The 21,552-nt window shown below is 37.8% G+C and overlaps 1 protein-coding gene and 1 non-coding gene across 4 annotated transcripts in view; one reads left to right on the top strand and one right to left on the bottom strand.

Annotated features, from left to right (window-relative positions):
• Window positions 1-19,698, bottom strand: part of LOC147006134 (complement factor H-like) — an 85,729-nt gene extending 66,031 nt beyond the window's left edge. Inside the window, exon 1 of one of the 3 annotated variants that reach the window (XM_085841634.1) lies at window positions 19,377-19,698. In XM_085841634.1, the coding sequence (XP_085697760.1) occupies window positions 19,377-19,449 (73 nt within the window). In that variant the 5' untranslated portion in view covers window positions 19,450-19,698. The remainder of the gene's footprint in view (window positions 1-19,376) is intronic. The other 2 variants (XM_085841632.1, XM_085841631.1) reach the window with 2 other exon arrangements.
• On the top strand, window positions 7,614-7,749 carry LOC115030282 (small nucleolar RNA SNORA55). The gene has a single exon (XR_003835869.1). It is a non-coding gene; the product is annotated as a small nucleolar RNA SNORA55 (small nucleolar RNA).
• Window positions 19,699-21,552: the final 1,854 nt, after the last annotated feature.

The raw sequence follows: 21,552 nt of genomic DNA on the forward strand, positions 1-21,552 counted from the left end.
TTCCATGGGTATTTTTGTTCCACATTCTAAGAAGGGGTGAAATATCCAAACTTTGGTCTTCCTTATTCTTGAGTATCATGTGCTTTGCAAATTGTATCTTGGGTATTCTAAGATTCTGAGCTAATATCCACGTATCAGTGAGTGCATATCATGTGTGTTCTTTTGTGATTGGGTTACCTCAAACAGGATGACATCCTCCAGATGCATCCATTTGCCTAAGAATTTCATGAATTTATTATTTTTAATTGCTGAGTAGTACGCCATTGTGGAAATGTACCATATTTTCTGCATCCATTCCTCTGTTGAGTAATATCTGGGTTTTTTCCAGATTCTGGCTATTATAAATAAGACTGCTATGAACATAGTGGAACTTGTGTCCTTATTACAAGTTGGAACATCTTCTGGGTATATGCCCAAAAGAGGTATTGCTGGATCTTCCAGTAGTACTATGCCTAATTTTCTGAGGAACCGCCAGACTGATTTTCAGAGTGGTTGTACCTGCTTGCAATCTCACCAACAATGGAGGAGTATCCCTCTTTCTCCACACCCTCGCCAGCATTTGCTGTCACCTGAATTTTTGATCTTAGCCATTCTGAATGGTGTAAGGTGGAATCTCAGGGTTGGTTTGATTTGATTTCCCTGATGACTAAGGATCTTGAACATTTTTTCAGGTGCTTCTCAGCTATTAGGTATTCCTCATTTGAAAATTCTTTGTTTAGCTCTGTACCCCATTTTTAAATAGGGTTATTTGATTTTGTGGAGTCCACCTTCTTGAGTTTTTTGTATATATTGGATATTATTCCCCTATCTGATTTAGGATTGATAAAGATCCTTTCCCAATCTATTGGTGGCATTTTTGTCTTATAGACAGTGTATTTTTCCTAACAGAAGCTTTGCAATTTTATGAGGTCCCATTTGTCGATTCTCAATCTTACAGCACAAGCCATTGCTGTTCTGTTCAGGAATTTTTCCTCTGTGCCCATATCTTCGAGGCTTTTCCTCACTGTTCCTCTATAAGTTTCAGTGCCTCTGGTTTTATGTTGAGTTCCTTGATCCACTTAGACTTGATCTTAGTACAAGGAGGTAAGAATGGATCAATTCACATTCTTCTATATGATAACTGCCAGTTGTGTCAGCACCATTTGTGGAAAATGTTTTCTTTTTTTCCACTGGATGGTTTTAGCTCCCTTGTCAAAGTTCAAGTGACCCTAAGTGTGTGGGTTCATTTCTGGGTCTTCAATTCAATTCCATTGGTCTACTTGTCTGTCTCTGTACCAGTACCATGTGTTTTATTTTGTTTTGTTTTGTTTTGTTTTTTTTTTTACCACAATTGCTCTGTAGTACAGCTTTACTTCAGGCATGGTGATTCCAACAAAGGTTCTTTTATCATTGAGAAGAGTTTGGTACCCTAGGTTTTTGTTATTCCAGATGAATTTGGTGTGACTTTAACTAAGGAATTGAAAGATCTGTATGATAAGAACTTCAAGTCTCTGAAGAAAGAAATCAAAGAAGATCTCAGAAGATGGAAAGATCTCCTATGATCATGGATTGGCAGGATCAGTATAGTAAAAATGGCTAGCTTGTGGAAAGCAATCTACATATTCAATGCAATCCCCATCAAAATTCCAACTCAATGCTTCAACGAATTAGAAAGGGAGAATCAGACTTTTCCTAGGATATCAATGAGTTAAATTAGCTCACTGCGATTTCGTTTAAGAAAGTAACAAAAGGAGGCATGGTTCAGGGTAGGAATATCTTTACTACTTCAGTCCTCAGACTTTTACATAATCTTCATTTTCCAGTGGGCACAGGTGAATATGTTTACCGCTTTTAAACAAGATTCTTGAAATGAACATAATATTCTTTAAGTACACAGTCACTTGAGGTGGTTAGTACCTAAATGAGCCTCCTTTGGCATCTTACACTTTTCAGAGCAGGTTGTGGCTGCATTAGCAATGATTGTTAGATCATTTATCACAGTGTTTATGCAGTCTACTCAGACTGTTGATCAATATCTTTACCAATTTTGCACCTGTTCTAAATGAGCATAGCACAAAATCCTCTAGTTTTTATTGATTTTCAAACCCAAGATCTCCTATTCTGCTTTTCAAAAATTTATTGCCAGTTTATTTGCATTTTTGTTTTCCAATGGAAAAGTGTATGTGTGTGAGAAGGAGAGAGAGAGAGAAAGAGAGAGAGAGAGAGAGAGAAAGAGAGAGAGAGAGAGAGAGAGAGAGAGAGAGAACCAAGGAATACTGGAGGTGAGTAGGATCTGGGAGAAAGTAGAAAAGAAAAAAATATAATGAGACTATATGCATTAAAATATTATTTTCAATTTAGAATATGGAAAACTAACAAGCCTGGTTCTTTTGCTGTTAATTATTTTATAGGTTCAATGTTGTCTATAACTGATGTTACATTTTAAGCCACAATTAACATTAAGTATACTTTGCATGACAAAGTAACTTCAGAACTGTAATTAATGATTTTGAGATAGAATTTTTTTTTCATTGTCTCCATTGACAGTAGGAAAGACTATGATGGCAGTAGGGAGATGGAAGGGAAATGCTAAAATACAACACAACACACTATTAAACTTGAAGTTGGAAGACAATGGTCCTCAGTCACCAAACCAAGTAGCATTTTGCAACAGGGACTAGGCCTGTGAATGGTCCCTGATGGAATAAATAAAGAATCCAGCCCTGACAGTATTCTGCAGTCCTGTGATATTATGTTTGAATCTCGGGTCTCCAACAGTGCAAGGGCAAAATTTCCTACTTTCCACTACTAATTTTGTGGTAATCTGTCATGACAATCATAGAAAAAAAACTGCAATGACAATAGGCAAATAAAAAACCATTTTGTTGTTCTAATTCTAGGCAGGGATGGGGGGTTGCTTCCTTGTTTTCCATTCCAACAATGTTATCAATTGATGTCTATGAACATATTGATGCAAGCAAACCTGACTGCTGTCTTTTTTCAGCAAGAACAAAAGCAAAGCTGAAAATCCATTATAGTGAATATTTTTTATTTATTTTTAATCTCTATAGAATTATTTTCCTGAAATAGTGTCTGGACACCACCTACATGCATAATGCCCTGAGATGTCAGAAGATGTCAGTGGAAACTTCAAACTGGAGATGCAGAGGATTCTAGGGGGGAAATCATTCTTTTGAACTGGAATGTGAGAGCAGGGTACTAAGACCAGGTCCCCTGAAAGAGCAGCTAATGTCCGTATTTGCTGGTCCACCTCCAGCCACTCATTTCATTCTTGAAGCTTTAAAGGATTTCAAGTGAAATCATGAATGTTTTATAAATTTAGATTTTGGTTTGGTTTTAAACATCTTTTTTTCCCTCGATTTTATTATGTTATACAAATAAATGAAAATACAAAAAAAAAAAAATTAACCTGGTGGTAGTTGGAGGAGAAATTATTGCCAGAGTATCTTGGGATCAAAAAGAGATTTAAAGCTGAGAGAATATTTGGAGACTCCTATGTATATTTAATAATTCCAAAAGTGTTTGAAAAAACCCTTCACATGTGATATTAGTATCTAACAGTAAAACAGACAGCAAAACAAATGAAAATATTCAACAGTTATATTAACTAATAGTCTCATTTCGGAATCAAAAACCATGACGGAAAGTCATGAAAGATATAATAGAAACATGTTGGGAGAAAGATCACTGTAGTAATGGCAGGGACAATGAGCAACATCACAAGGGCACTGTGAGAACAGCATGTTCAGGGAGGACAATGTCCAGCAGAGGAGAAAGTGTGAAGGGGACAATCTCATCAGGCTCCACTTATGAGGGTGACAACAACCTTCTGATAGATTCTGACAACCTGGCAATGGGACTGACTGTCTCAGAGCTCATGTGGGTTAAATACCTAGACATGTAAAAACAGCCTTGTTACAGTGAAGACATCTATGAAACATTTGATGATAATAACTTAAACAATCTAGGACAAATCCTGAACATCTAAGACCTACTACACTTGAACACAGGGTGCAAAGAATTATGAATGGACAAGAGGTTCTGATTGAAAATTAAGACTAACTTGGAGGACACTGTGATAAAGTGGAGTCAGTGCTTGATTCTATTGAACTTGTAAAGAAGGATTCATGTTTCTTCTCAGATTTCCCAAAATCTTGGAGAAAGAGTTCAGAAGTTGTCATTTATAAATGTGCAGATAGCTATTCTGAAGTAAACTATATTTTTTAATTGTTAGTTTTTGTACTGGCGGTAAGATTGCTATGCCACGCAAAAATAATCCAAGGTACAGTATAATTGTATGCAACTCATACTGTTATTTGAAGACTTTATTTCCATGAAGAGTTACTTGAAAGGTATTTGAAGTATACGATGGTAACTTGTCTGACATCTCAACATTTTGGTGTCTGAAAGAAGAGTATCTTCAATGAGTTCAAGCCAGGGCAGTCTGCATGAGTTCTCGGTCAGCCCTGGCTGATATTAAGTTAGTTAAAAGCAGAAGGGAAACAGGTGGCTAATTGCAGAACTTCAGTTCTCTCTCTCCTTCCCCAAATCTACTTTCACAGTCTCATCTTAGGTTCTATAGTAGAAAACATGCTCTTGTGTCTCTTTCTTCTCTGAACCCATCCCTAAAATATAAAAAATATCTTCTAATCCAACTTTTGTATTCTCAACACATCTTATTTTCAGCCTCTGACATTAGGATGCAATCACTATGAATATAACAGCTGATCAAGGTAGAAGATCAGGTAAGCTAACTGAATACCCTCACCATCACTCCCTCCTCTGTTCTGAATCCAATCTCAAGTTATCATTCCTGGATCTTCAATAGAATCTTTACAAAATATTTGATGCAGCTTTCCTCCACATAATCTTGCACACATTACCAGTGAATCCAGTCAAGTCTCCCTCTTTACTTCCTTTTTATTATTATTTTTAAAAGACGCTTAATAACTGCATTGCTGCTTTTTGCTCCCAGCACCAACTCAAAAACCAACCAACCAAAAAAACAACAACAAAAAACTGCATTGCATTTATATTCATTATTTATAAAAAATAAAAATTGGTAGCAGTTTTTATACTACAGTCTTATTGTGTAATTGTAAGGATATTACAGGTTTTGTAGAGCTTTAGGCTTTGTGAACAGATGTGTGCTTAACTTACATGATTTATTCATCTTATAACCAATTAAGTAATACTGTATACAGAAAGTTATACTTTATTGCTGAACTTCAGGAGGCCCATTTTTATACAACCTAGGTCAGAGAATATGAGGATATTATTTTATATCAAGAGGAGTTAGACCATCTGCAGTTTGGGGGTTGGGAAAAAACCTGACCTGGCATACCAATTATTATATTTTCTGAAAACACTCTAAAGCTAAAATCCTGGGTTAGCATCTCATGGTAGAGACAAATACACAGGCTGAGGTGGTAGTCATGGTCAGAAAACAGTATTTAAGAACAGTGTAGTGGCTATTCCTGGTTGTCAACTTGACTATATTTGGAATGAACTACAATCCAGAATTGGAAGGCTCACCAGTAACCCTAATCTGTAGGCTGGGAGATAGAAGTTTCTGACCTGGATCTTGATATGGAGATCTTGAGGCATAGTGGCTATGGATTCCAGAAGATTAAGACAGGGAGATCTCCTGAGGTCAAGGTCATCTGGGATTAAAGGTGTGGTGGTACACACCTTTAATCTGGGCTACACCTTCTGCTGGAGACCATATAAGGACCTTGGAAGCTCCTTCTCCTGCTTGCCCTATGGGACTGAGTAACTGCTAGATCCTTGGACTTCCATTCACAGCTACTACTGAACCATTGTTGGGAATGGGACTGCAGACTATAAGTCATAAATAAATTCCTTTACTTTATTTTATAAAATTCTTTTATATAGAGACTATCCATAAGTTCTGTGACTCTAGAGAACCTTGACTAATACAAACAGTGAGGAGAAACAAACTACAACAGTGCCTTCCAACTTCTGGGTCGCAATTCTGTTGGTAAACTTCTATCTCCAAAAATATTTACATTATTCATAATTCATAATTGTAGCAAATTATAGTTATAAAAGTAGCAATGAAATAATGGTTGGTGGCCACCAAAACATAAGGAACTATATTAAAGCTAGGAAGGTTGAGAAACATTAAACTGTAAGGTCTTTATAAACTATAGATGAGTTAGATGTTGCAGAACATGGCTTTTATTTCACTATCTGGAATAGAGAGGGAGATTGAGAGAGCTCTGTAATTTTAGGGCAACATTGTCTACATAGTGAGTTCCGAGATAGCTAGTGCTACAGGGTGAGATCCTGTTTCAACAAAAGCAAAACAAAACAAAACACATTTCTCAACCCTCTTAAATTCTTTACTGATACATGTTGCCTTTTTGAGGACCCCTAACTCCTTCAGGCCTTCCCTGCTAAGACACAAGTCATGCCAGTCATAGAAACAGGTTAGATGACTAAGATCTTCACTTCTCCCTCTGTTCTTCCAGATAAAACTCCAGAATCTCATCAGCAGCTTTGCAGCAGAACCCTTGTAGCATCATGCAACCACTGTGCTTCTAGTAGATCTCAGAGATCTTCCCTCTCCTAAACTTCTTCCCTCCGCTCATTCTTTTATTCTACAAACAACTGGGCAGGCATTTCCTGTTAACCCACAATGCACTCTTACCTGGGAAATAGGTAAACTAACTATAGATTTTAACCTTTTCTTCTGTTTCTCCAGTTCTAATCCACTAATTTCATCAGTGCCTCTAAAGTGGAGTAATATCTCTTTGTTCTCTGCACGTATTCTGAAACTCTATAAATACACCCTGGTGGGACACCTCCTTGTTCCCTCCCCCAGACACTTAGTGTATTCCCATTCCTAGGTGTAATCTCCATAAAGCTAGAAACACATTATAAATGGAACCCCCCCAGTGGTCCCACTTATAATCTCCATAGAAAAATTCACACTAAGCAACATACAATCACACTATTCTAAAATCCAGAGAAGAAACAGAAACAAAGGTACAAAGACAAAACAAAACAGAAACTACAGCCAACCAAGATAAAAACAAAAGCAAAAACAGAAATCAGAACACAAGCCTATAATCTTTGAAATCCCACAACCTAAGTGCCAGCATAAAATAAATAAATAAATACATACATACATACATACATACATACAACAATCAATAACAGCCAGGATCATATGTCTCCACTAGACCACAGCAACCCAACCACAACAGAACCTTCTTATTATAACATAGCTGAAGAGTAAGAAAAAGACAGGGATGGAATGGGGGGGGGGTTCCGTGGAAAACCATGAAAAAGAATAACATTTGAAATGTAAATAAAGAAAATATCCAAAAAAAGAAAAAAGAAAAGGAAAGCCTAGGAATGTAAGCAAATAAAAGTATAAAAAAAAGATTACTATACAAACAAGATAAAGGTCATAATAAAAGACATGAAGAAACCCTAAAAAGTCAAATAAAAGTGGGAGAAAAAATGAACAAAAGAAGTAAAATCAATTTTAAAATAGTAGGAGAAAAAAATGAGCAAAAGAAGTAAAATGAATAAAGAAAATCCAAACTGAGGCGATTATGTAAATGAAATATACTGGAATTTAAGCATGCATTCCTGAAGCATGTTTCACTAACAAAACCTAAAAGATGGATGTGATGGGGAAAGACAGTGCTATACTAGAGCAGAGGATGGGTCGTTTCCATCTGCCCTGGGGCCAGTCTCTACAACTCTGCCACACTCCCTGAGGTGGGGGGTGTGGGGGGAAAATGGATGGGAGAATTTCAGATGTTTAAGATGTAATAGAAGAAATGGATCTATCAGAAAAGGAAAATGATAAGTCTAAAATTTCCTGGCACCAATCTTAGAGAAAATCTGGGACATTATAAAAAGACCATATCTAAAAATAATAGGAATAGAGCAAAGAGAATAGACCCATGTCAGAGGTACGGAAATTATTTTGAACTATAACATAGAAAAATTTTTTCTTAACCTAAAGAAGGACATGACTGTGAGAGTAAAAAAAAAAAAAAAAAAAAAAAAAAAAAAATACAGAAAACCAGATAAATTGTACCAGGAAAGAAAGTCCTATTGGCACATAATAGTCAAAACACTAAACATACTCAAGGATAAAAGAACCTCTGGTGGAATCACCATGCCAGACCTAAAGCTTTACTACAGAGCAATTGTGATAAAAAACTGCAGGGTACTGGTATAGTGACAGACAAATAGACCAATGGAATAGAATTGAAGACCCAGAAATGAACCCACACACCTACGGTCACTTGATCTTCGACAAGGGAGCTAAAAACATCCAGTGGAAGAAAGACAGCATTTTCAACAAATGGTGCTGGCACAACTGGTTGTTATCATGTAGAAGAATGCGAATCGATCCATTCCTATCTCCTTGTACTAAGGTCAAGTCTAAGTGGATCAAGGAACTTCACATAAAACCAGAGACACTGAAACTTATAGAGGAGAAAGTGGGGAAAAGCCTTGAAGATATGGGCACAGGGGAAAAATTCTTGAATAGAACAGCAATGGCTTGTGCTGTAAGATCGAGAATTGACAAGTGGGACCTCATGAAACTGCAAAGCTTCTGCAAGGCAAAAGACACCATCAATAAGACAAAAAAACCACCAACAGATTGGGAAAGGATCTTTACCTATCCTAAATCAGATAAGGGTCTAATATCCAATATATATAAGGAACTCAAGAAGGTGGACTCCAGAAAGTCAAATAAACCCATTAAAAAATGGGGCTCAGAATTGAACAAAGAATTCTCACCTGAAGAATACCAAATGGCAGAGAAGCACCTGAAAAAATGTTCAACATCCTTAATCATCAGGGAAATGCAAATCAAAACAACCCTGAGATTCCACCTCACACCAGTCAGAATGGCTAAGATCAAAAATTCAGATGACAGCAGATGCTGGCGGGGATGTGGAGAAAGAGGAACACTCCTCCATTGTTGGTGGGATTGCAAGCTTGTACAACCACTCTGGAAATCAGTCTGGCAGTTCCTCAGAAAATTGGACATAGTACTACCGGAGGATCCAGCAATACCTCTTCTGGGCATATATCCAGAAGATGTCCCAACCGGTAAGAAGGACACATGCTCCACTATGTTCATAGCAGCCCTATTTATAATAGCCAGAAGCTGGAAAGAACCCAGATGTCCCTCAACAGAAGAATGGATACAGAAATTATGGTACATTTACACAATGGAGTACTACACAGCTATTAAAAAGAATGAATTTATGAAATTCCTAGCCAAATGGATGGACCTGGAGGGAATCATCTTGAGTGAGGTAACACAATCACAAAGGAACTCACACAATATGTATTCACTGATAAGTGGATATTAGCCCAAAACTTAGGATACCCAAGATATAAGATACAATTTGCTAAACGCATGAAACTCAAGAAGAATGAAGACCAAAATGTGGACACTGTGCCCCTTCTTAGAATTGGGAACAAAACACCCAGGGAAGGAGTTACAGAGACAAAGTTCGGAGCTGTGATGAAAGGATGGACCTTCTAGAGACTGCCGTATCCAGGGATCCATCCCATAATCAGCTTCTAAACGATGACACCATTGCATACACTAGCAAGAATTTGCTGAAAGGACCCAAAGATAGCTGTCTCTTGTGAGACTATGCAGGGGCCTAGCAAACACAGGAGTGGATGCTCACAGTCAGCTATTGGATGAATCACAGGGCTCCCAATGGAGAAGCTAGAGAAAGTACCGAAGGAGCTAAAGGGATCTGCAACCCTATAGTTGGAACAACATGATGAACTAACCAGTACCCCGGAGCTCTTGTCTCTAGCTGCATATGTATTGAAAGATGGCCTAGTCGGCCATCACTGGAAAGAGAGGCCCATTGGACTTGCAAACTTTATATGCCCCAATATAGGGGAATGCCAGGGCCAAAAGAATGGGAATGGGAGGGTAGGGAAGTGGGGGGCGGTATGGGGGACTTTTGGGATAGCATTGGAAATGTAATTGAGGAAAATATGTAATAAAAAAAAACAGTGAAAAAAAAAACACTAAACATACATTGAGAGAATATTTAAAGCTGCAAATAAAAAAGAGCTAGTAACATATAATGGCAACCCTATTGCAAATACACCAAACTTCTTGATGGAGATGGAGACTCTTAAAGCAAGAAGGGCCTGTGGAATCAACATCCCTTAACTCAAGCTGTACTACAGAGCAATTGTGATAAAAACTGCATGGTACTGGTACAATGACATACAGATAGATCAATGGAACAGAATTGAAGACTCAGAAATGAACCCACATACCTATGGTCACTTGATCTTTGATAAAGGAGCTAAAACCATCCAGTTTAAAGAAGACAGCATCTTCAACAAATGGTGCTGGCTCAACTGGCAGTTATCATGTAGAAGAATGTGAATTGATCCATTCTTATCTCCTTGTACAAAGCTCATGTCTAAGTGGATCAAAGAACTCCACATAAAACCAGAGATACTGAAACGTATAGAGTAGAAATTTGGAAAGAGCCTTGAAGATATGGGCACAGGGGTAAGATTCCTAAAGAACTTCATAAAATTGCAAGCTTCTGTAAGGCAAAAGACACTGTCAGTAAGACCAAAAGGCAGCCAACAGATTTGGAATAGATCTTTACCAACCCTAAATCTGATAGGGGGCTAATGTCCAAAGTAAAAAAAAGAACTCAACATGTTGGCCTCCAGAAAAACAAACAACCCTATTTAAAAATGTGGTAGAGAGCTAAACAAAGAATTCTCAACTAAGGAATACCAAAAGGCTGAGAAGCACCTAAAAAAATGTTCAACATTCTTAACTATCAGGGAAATGCAAATCAAAACAACCCTGAGATTCCACCTCACACCAGTCAGAATGGCTAAGATAAAAAAACTCAGATGACATCAGATGCTGGTAAGGATGTAAAGAAAGAGGAATACTCTTCCATTGCTGATGGGACTGAAAGCTGGTATGACAACTCTGGAAATCAGTTTGGCAGTTCCTCAGAAAATTGGACATAGTTCTACTGGAAGATCCAGCAATACCACTCCTGGGCATATACCCAGAAGATGCTCCCACATATAGTAAGGACACATGTTCCACTATGTTTATAACAGACTTATTTATAATAGCTAGAAGTTAGAAAGAACTCAGATGTCCCTCAACAGAGGAATGTGGTACATTTACACAATGGAGTACTATGCACCTATAAAATAATGAATTTATGAAATTCTTAGACAAATTGATGGATCTGTAGGATATCATGCTAAGTGAGGTAACTCAGTCACAAAAGAGCACACATGATATGCACTCACTGATAAGTGGATATTAGCCCAGAAGCTCAGAATCCTTCTTAGAAGGAGGAACAAACTAACCATGGAAGGAGTTACAGAGACAAAGTTCAGAGCAGAGACTGAAGAAATGACCATCCAGAGACTGCCCAACTTGGGAATCCATCCCATAAACAACCAGCAAATCCACTCACTATGGCAGATGCCAAGAAGATCTTGCTGACAGGAGCCTGATATAGCTGTCTCCTGAGAGGCTCTGACTGTCCTGGCAAATAAAGAAGTGGATGCTCACAGCCAACCATTGGAATGAACACAAGGTCTTCAATGAACGAGCTAGAGAAAGTACCCAAGGAGCTGAAGGGGTTTGAAGCCCCATAAAAGGAACATCAATATGAAGTTACCGGTATCCCCAGAGCTCCTTGGAACTAAACCACCAATCAAAGAAAACAAATGATGGATCTTGTGGATCTAGGTGTATATGTAGCAGAGGATGGCCTAGTCAGTCATCAATAGGAGGAGAGGCCCTAGGTCCTGTGAAAGTTCTATGCCCCAGTATAGGGGAATGCCCCAGCCAGGAATGGGAGTGGGTGGGTTAGGGAGCAGGGGGATGGGGGAGGGAATACGGGATATTCAGAGGGGAAACTAGGAAAATTGATAATATTTGTAATGTAAATAAAGAAAATATCTACTAAAAAATAAAGAAAAAAAAGAAAATAATAAAACACCTGGAGAAATATCACACTAGAACCAAAACAACACACCTGAACACTTGGATCAAAAAGAAGACATCACAACTAAAGGAAGCAGTTGGCAAGAAATAAACAATTTTGTGATTCATGTTCTTCTGACCATCTATTCAGTACTGAAATCAATAAAGTAAAAACAAGGGAAAAAATACAAAGAATTAATGAAACAAAGATTTGGTTCTTAGAAAACTTAATAAGATTGACAGACAATATGTCAATTTATCTAAAAGATAAAGGTAAGATATCCAAATTAAAAGAATCAGACATGACCCCATTAAAAAATGGGGCTCAGAATTGAACAAAGAATTCTCACTTGAGGAATACCGAATGGCAGAGAAGCACCTGAAAAAATGTTCAACATCCTTAATCATCAGGGAAATGCAAATCAAAACAACCCTGAGATTCCATCTCACACCAGTCAGAATGGCTAAGATGAAAAATTCAGGTGACAGCAGATGCTGGCGAGGATGTGGAGAAAGAGGAACACTCCTCCATTGTTGGTGGGATTGCAAGCTTGTACAACCACTCTGGAAATCAGTCTGGCAGTTCCTCAGAAAATTGGACATAGTACTACCGGAGGATCCAGCAACACCTCTCCTGGGCATATATCCAGAAGGACATATGACATTCCTCAACAGAGGAATGGATACAGAAAATGTGGTACATTTACACAATGGAGTACTACTCAGCTATTAAAAAGAATGAATTTATGAAATTCCTAGGCAAATGGATGGACCTGGAGGGAAACATCTTGAGTGAGGTAACCCAATCACAAAGGAACTCACACAATATGTACTCACTGATAAGTGGATATTAGCCCAGAAACTTAGGATACCCAAGATATAAGATACAATTTGCTAAACCCATGAAACTCAAGAAGAACGAAGACCAAAGTGTGGACACTTTGCCCCTTCTTAGAATTGGGAACGAAACACCCATGGAAGGAGTTACAGAGACAAAATTTGGAGCTGTGATGAAAGAATGGACCATCTAGTGATTGCCATATCCAGGGATCCACCCCATGATCAGCTTCCAAAACGCTGACACCATTGCATAGACTAGCAAGATTTTGCTGAAAGGACCCAGATATAGCTGTCTCTTGTGAGACTATGCAGGGGCCTAGCAAACACAGAAGTGAATGCTCACAGTCAGCTATTGAATGGATCACAGGGCCCCCAATGGAGGAGCTAGAGAAAGCACCCAAGGAACTAAAGGGAACTGCAACCCTATAGGTGGTACAACAATATGAACTAACCAGTACCCAGGAGCTCTTACCTCTAGCTGCATATGTATCAAAAGATGGCCTAGTAGGCCATCACTGGAAAGAAAGACCCATTGAACTTGCAAACTTTATATGCCCCAGTACAGGGGAACGCCAGGGCCAAAAAGGGGGAGTTGGTGGGTAGGGGAGTCCGGGGGAGGGGGGTTGGGGGACTTTTGGTAAAGCATTGGAAATGTAAATGAGGAAAATACCTAAAAAAAAAAAAAAAAAAAAAAAGAAAAAAAATCAGACATGAAAGGGCCAAAAAATAGACATCAAGGAAATCCAGAGATTCCTAACATCATACATTAAAAACCTATACTCCATCAAACTGGAATCTCTGAAAAAATGGGTAATTCTTTCATAGGTACCACTTCCCCATGTTAAGTCAAGACCAGATAAACAAGTTAAACAGACCTATAACCCTATGGAAATAGAAAAAATCATTTAAATACCCCAATCAAAATAATTTCAAAGCCAGAGGATTTTAGAACAGATCTGCCATTGTTTCAGACAAAAGTTAACTGCAGTACTACTCTTACTTTTCCAGAAACTACAAACAGAAGGAACGTTGCTCAATTCATTTGATTTGGCAACCATTACTCTGGCATCCAAATCGCATAAAGAATAAATTAAAAAAAGAAATAAAGAACAACTTCCCTTATGAATATAGATTTAAAGGTATATTCAATATAATACTTGCAAACGGAATTGGAAAGCACATCCAACACATCGTCCACCATGACGCCATCAAGTGCGCTTCATCTGAGAGAGACAAGGATGGTTCAACATGTGTATATCAGTAGTTATAATAGCTATAATAGTAAAGTAAAAGAAAGAAACCATGTCATCATCTCATTAAGTGGTTGAAAAATTCTAGCACCCCTTCATTATAAAAGTTCTGGAGCAGGTAGGGACCAAAGGGACCTGAGACAACATGATAACTCAGGTACAGCAAAACAATAGTCAGCCTCAAGTTAGATGGAACAGCAAGTCCACTAAAATATGGAACAAGACAAGGCTGGGCATGATTTCTCTATTAAATATACAACTTCAAATCTTAACTAGATTGGTAAAATGGGATTATCTGAACTAGATTATCTCCTTAACTGAAGAAGATAATGGGGACTCACACTAGAAAGAAAGAAGTCCAATTATCTTTCTTCCTAGGTGGTATAATAGTCTACATAAATGACTCAAAAAACATTCCACAGGGAGGGGCATCTAATAAGCCCTTTGACTAAAGTAGCTGTATATAAAATTAATTCAGAAAAGAAGCAGCTTCCATATATACAATGATAAATGAACTGAGAAAGAAGTCAATGAAATAATAGCATTTACAATAGCATTACACAATGTAAACTATGTTGAAATAATTCTACTAAAGCAAGTGAAAGGCTTATATGATAAAATATTTAAGTCTATCAGGAAAAAAATGAATCAGATATTAGAAGCCTGATTTAGAACTTCCATGCTCACCGGTAGGTAGTATTGGCATCCTATCAATGGTAATATACAGATCCAATGCAATCCCCATGTAAATTCTAACAATTTTTTCACAGACCCTGGAAGTTAAATATGCTATGTATTCACTCATATGTGGAGATTAGTCATTAATTAAATGATTATCAAGCTATCATCTATAGGCCAGTGGGAATTAAGTATAAAGGAAAGGACTAGGGGGACACATGAAACTCCTTTAGAGAGGAAATAAAATAGTTTTTCTAGGTGAATTTTGTTCCAGAGTCAATGAGGGCTGACAGTGATCAGGAGAGAATGCAGGAAGAGAAAAGTAGGATTGAGGGTCACTTGAGGGGGAGCATGAAAATTTGTTGCAGTGTAATCTTCCTAAATATATATGAAGGTGTTCCTAGTGAAGTCTCCAAATAATGGATAACATGGAGTCCCAACTGGCCATCTCTGGTCAACAAATAAACCTTACAGTCCTGGGATTGGATTATATCTGATTGAGTTATTGGACAAATGGGGTCACAGAAATCTCTTAAAAACCCAGGCTATTGCCAAGGCAATAGCTTCTTTTCCCCAAGCTGCCAAGGTCCCATTTGTGAAGATGACACCCACATAACTCACTGAACAGGGAAAAGATAAACTGCTGAATACATAACTTCTACCCCTATGTTCTAGAGACATGAGTAGAGGAAAGTACTCTGCATGCTATGAAAAGAAAAACTTATTCACCCACCCAGCCCCCAAACCTTTAATCTACAATGCTGTTCTGCTTGTCAAATATGACAGGGCAATTGTGAAACTGGGCTTTTTGGTCTAACAAATCAATGTCTGATTTGACTTAAAGTCCACACCATGAGATGAAACTCATATTCAATATTACTTGGGTGACTGAGAACCAGAAACTAGAGTCCAAAGAGCTAGTGTAAAAACAAATAATACTTTTGGAAATGTCTTGGAAAAAAGGAATAAAATTATTCCTAATTATATTTGGCTATACTGGTCGACCAGCACTTTCTTCAGTGATGGCCAGAGAGGATTCCTCCTACAAATGTGGGAACTATTCGATATACCCACAGATACATATTTCACACACACCCACACACACATACACACACACACACACACACACACACACACACACACAAACACATGTGGCAGAGGCATGAAGAAAGCTTGAGATGGAAAAGAGAGACCTTGGGACACTGGGCTCCAAATGGGGTCTATCCATCAAACCCATTCCCTTAAATGTCAGCAAAATGCAAGAAGAGGTAGCAAGAACATAAAGAGTCCAAGAGGATAAAAGACCCAGGAAAAAAAGCCCTCCAAATCAACTGAATAAATCTCATATGAACTCCTATAGATGGAAGCATCATTCATACATAAGCCCTGAATAGTTCTGTCCCACATCCTCTGTGTATGTATAGGAGTGTTAGTATAGTATTTATATGGGATTCCGAAGTATATGAATGAAAGGTTTTTTGATTCTTGTGCATTCTCTTGGGTTCATTTCCTTCCATAGTTCTCTTGTCGAAATTCAATGCAATAGTTTATGTTTTATTGTATTATATTTTGTTTATTTATATTTTCTTGTTATGACTTAGAAACCTACTCTTTTTTGTCATGAAGAGGATAGATCTGGATGGGAGTGGTAGGAGGGACAAACTGGGAGGCATAAAGGAAGAGGACACTTGTAATCACAATATATTGCATGAGATAAGAATCTCTTTTCCACAAAAGAACACAAAAGGAATGCACTCACTGATAAGTGGATATTAGCCCAAAAGCTCAGAATACCCAAGATAGAATTCACAGACCACAAGAAACTCAAGAAGAAGGAAGAACAATGTGTGAGTGCTTTGTTCCTTCTTAGAAGAGATAACAAAGTACACACAGGAGCAAATACAATGTGTGGAGCAGAAACTGAAGGAAAGGCCACCCAGAGACTGCCCCACCTGGGGATCCATCCCATATTCAGTCACCAAATGCAGACACTATTTTGGATGCTAAGAAGTGCATGCTAATAGGAGCATGATATAGTTGTCTCCTGAGAGGCTCTGCCAGAGCCTGACATATACAGTGGTGGATGCTCACAGCCAACCATTGAACTGATCACGGGTTCCCCAATAGATGAATTAGGGAAAGGACTGAAGGAGCTGAAGGGGTTTGCAACCCCATAGGAACAACAACAGTATCAACCAACCAGAGTTCCCAGAGTCAAAACCACCAACCAAGGAGGACACATGGAGAGACCCATGGCTCCAGACTTATATATAGCAGAGGATGGTCTTGTTGGGCATCAGTGGAAGAAGAGGCCCTTGGACTCATGAAGGATCAATGTCCCAGGGTAAGGAAATGTAAGAGCGGGTAGGAAAGTAGGGATGCATGTGTGGGTGGGGGCACACACTCAGAGAAGCAGGAGGAGGAGGGATGAGAGAGGAGGATTCTGGCGGGAGATTGGGGGAGGGGATATTATTTGAAATGTAAATAAATGAAATATCCAACAATAGGGACAATAAAAAGTCTCTCTTTTTCCATAAATGAGAAAAAAGAATCAAGATTCTTTTATAATTGCAAGATTATAGAGATGATAGATAGATGATAGATAGATAAATGTATAGATACATAGATAGATGATAGATAGATAGATAGATAGAACAACAAAATATCATCAAATTGGCTACTGATAATAACCTAAAGAAATAAATGAGGCAAGCTATTTTATTTCAGCCAATTGAAGTTTGAAGGGCAGAACTGTGTTCCAAAGCATGAAGCTTCCACACAAAAACAAAAATAACAGAAAGGTAACATCATTATCACTGCTTGCAGATAACCCCCCAGAGGAAGTATGTTCAGGCAGCTAGCCTGAGTTCTCCATCTGGATTCCCAGGAAGAGTAAGAAAGAACAACTGAAATATCAGTCATAGCAAATTTATCTACATGAGGTGGGGGTGGGAAACACAACTGGAAACTTCAGCTTATTGTTTCAACTTTTCTAGTCAGTTATTGCAGGAAATTGGGAGCACCTGGTTTGATTATGTGATCTCTACGGTTGCTCTCTGTTCTATTACTTAGAAGTATCATGCAGGAAGACCTTCAGAGGGGAAGCCCAGATATCTGCAATAAGTTAGCTGCCACAAGTTAGCTACCTTAGAAGATCAGTGTTGGACTTGGTAGATCCTGAAAGAATGTTCTGCATCTGTTCGTCTGTCTATCATTGTTCAGTCTGTCCTTTGTCACCTATCTATCTACCTCTTTCTCATTACTTGTTCTTTTGCTTTTCTTACAGTATAGTTTGTAAACTCACTCATTCAAAAGGAAAAGTGTGACTACTATTCTCCACACTGTACAGAATATCAGTCATACAGTATTTACAAATCATATGGAATGGACTAAGCAGGTTTTATTTAGGGATAGATATATATGTATATAGGTATAGATATATTTATGCAATAATAATTAGAGAAAAAAGAATGCTTGAGTTAGAGAACAAGGGGGGACTATGGGACAGTTTTGAAGAAGAAAAGCAATGTAATTATATTAAATATTAAAATTATAAAAGTACAAAATAATTGAAAGCAAACATATTCTGTCATTTCACAGATGACCTTTTCTCTCATTGAATGACTGCTTTCCTGTGACAACAATTCAAAGTGAATTCACAGTTACAGAATAAGAACATGAGCTTAAATCTCGGAAATGATTCAAAATGAGAAAGGGTGGATCTTAAAACAAATGTAATGTGAGGACTGAAGAGTTTCATAAATCACCCCTCATTATGTGGACACATTAGCAAACAACAAATAGGAAAATAAATATTTCATGAAACCAGATTCAGTGACTAAATTCCAGAATCCTACTCCATCTTTAAAGCATTATTTGCTAACCCATGGATGTAGTATCTTTATGAATCACTCAGGATGGTTGTTAAATCCTCTTCATACACAGTGTTAATATAGTGGTAACATGATCTCCCACTTTCTACATACATTGGAGAAATCAGAAAAGAAAATGTTAACATTGTGGTGGCTCACTTACAAAGTAACATAATTCTGTTTTATCTTCTTAAAAACATGTCCATTTGCTGCAATATGACTTGTTTGAAAAAGGAAAAGTTACTCATTTTAATGACTATGAAATTAAAATTTATCCAATTTGTGGAGATGAATGCCACATCGACCCAGATATATTTAGAGTCTGTCAGGTACTTTTCCTCTTCAATGGCTGTATTTCTTTAGGTGAAATTTCATTTTGAAATTTAATCTTCTTATATGTACTATTTACACATTTACAAGATGAATTTCTTTTACCTCTCCAAATTATAATTTAGAGGCTATTCACACTTTTCAAATTAGAGAACTGAGAATATCTGTTTATTCAAATTTTCCCTCTTATTACTTATCAGAAACTATTTCCAAAAATACATTTATTTTTACTATCAATATATTTTCTGTTTTTACTTAAAATAGTTTATAATTTAGTTTCTATTAAAATTGTTTTACTAAAGTTAAAATAAATTTAAATATTCTCATATACATACAGGAGTTATAAATATTTGGCTAGAAATTGAATGTTTCAAATCTGCTTCCACTTACCACTCCCTTTAGCAGTAGAAAGACATGCAATTAGAAGGATATTGGATAAGAGCAACATGAAACTGAACCCCATGTTCTAAAGCTTAAAGCTCCAGAGTGGTGGTCCTTCTGGAAACCCTGTCATTAACAATGCTGTGTATGACATTGAACTTCAGTGTATTACTGGCATCTAGTTTGGTAAATATCAAAGTTCAAAAAGGAGGAGCAAAACAAACAATATTCAATCAATTATTTCACAATGATAAGTTAATAATTTTACATTTATGAAGCAATGTAATATCATTCAATTTTTAGTGCCAGTTTCCTGGTCAGTCAAATTGTTATGCAGAAAGGAAGATGAGAAAATAAATTACTTTTGCCTTCTTATAGGCGTGATAGCTGGTTAGGATAGTTGGTGATTTTCTTCTTTGTAAGCTTACATGGCTACTTCTAGTAAAATGATTGCTAGTCCTCAGGTAGGAATTTTCAGAACAGTGAATCTATTCTTAGTGTCATTTGGGCCTTATGATGTGGAATATACAATTTAGAATTATCTTTATCTTGGGGACAACAAAGAGGAGAAAGTGGGGAAAAGCTTTGAAGATAAGGGCACAGGGGAAAAATTCCTGAACAGAACAGCAATGGCTTGTGCTGTAAGATCGACAGTTGGGACGTTATAAAGTTGCAAAGCTTCTGTAAGGCAAAAGACACTGTCAATAAGATAAAAAGGCCACCAACAGATTGGGAAAGGATCTTTACCAGTCGTAAAACTGATATGGGATTAATATCCAAAATATATAAAGAACTCAAGAAGGTGGACTCCAGAAAATAACCCTATTTTAAAATGGGGTACAGAGCTAAACAAAGAATTCTCAATTGAGGAATACCGAATGGCTGAGAAACACCTGAAAAAATGTTCAATACCCTTAATCATCAGGGAAATGCAAATCAAAACAACCCTAAGATTCCACCTCACATCAGTCAGAATGGCTAAGATCAAAAATTCAGGAACAGCAGATGGTGATGAGAATGTAGAGATTGGGGAACACTCCTCCATGGCTATGTGGATTGCAAGCTGGCACAACCTCTCTGGAAATCAGTCTGGTGGTTCCTCAGAAAATTGGACATAGGACTACCAGAAGATCCAGCAATACCTCTCCTGTGAATATACCCAGAAGATGTTCCAACATGTAATAAAGACACATGTTCCGCTATGCTCATTGCAGCCTTATTTATAATAGGCAGAAGCAGGAAAGAACTCAGATGTCCCTCAACAGAGGAATGGATACAGAAAATGTGGTACATTTACACAATGGAGTACTACTCAGCTATTAAAAACAATGAATTTATGAAATTCTTAGACAAATGGATGGATCTGGAGGGTATCATCCTGAGTGAGGTAATCCAATCACAAAAGAAGTCACTTGATATGCACTCAATGATAAGTGGATATTAGAATACACAGGAACTTAGAATACCCAAGATACATTTTGCGAAACACATGAAACTCAAGAAGAAGGAAGACCAAAGTGTAGATATTTGTCCCTTCCTAGACTGGAGAACAAAATACACATGGAAGGAGTTACAGAGACAAAGTTTGGAGCAGAGCCTGAAGGAACGACCATCCACGGACTGCCCTACTTGCGGATCCATCCCATAAACAACCACCAAACTCAGACACTAGACGATGCCAAAAAGAGCCTCCTGACAGAAGCCTGTTTTAGTTTTCTCCTGTGAGGCTCTGCAAGTGCATGGCAAATACAGAAGTGGATCCTTATAGTCATCCATTTGATAGAGCACAAGGTCCCGAATGAAGGAGCCAGAGAAAGTACCCAGGGAGCTGAAAGGGTCTGAAGTCCCATAGGAGGAACAACAATATGAACCAACCAGTATGCCCAGAGCTCCTTGGAACTATACTACCAATAAAAGAAAGCACATGGTGGATCTTGTGGCTCTAGTTATATATGCAGTAGAAGATGACCTTGTCGTTCATCAATAGGAAGAGAGGCCATTGGTCCTGTGAAGGCTCTCTGTCCCAGTATATGGGAATGCCAGGAGCAGGAATGGGACCAGGACCAGTTGGGGAGCAGGGGGAGAGGTGAAGGGATGGGGGATTTTCAGAGGGGAAACTAGGAAAGGGTGTACTATTTGAAATGTAAATAAAGAAAATATCTTTTAAAAATAAAAATAAATAAAG

Source organism: Mus caroli, unplaced genomic scaffold (assembly GCF_978045245.1).
Source record: "Mus caroli unplaced genomic scaffold, Mus_caroli_1 scaffold_1, whole genome shotgun sequence".
NCBI lineage: Eukaryota > Metazoa > Chordata > Mammalia > Rodentia > Muridae > Mus > Mus caroli.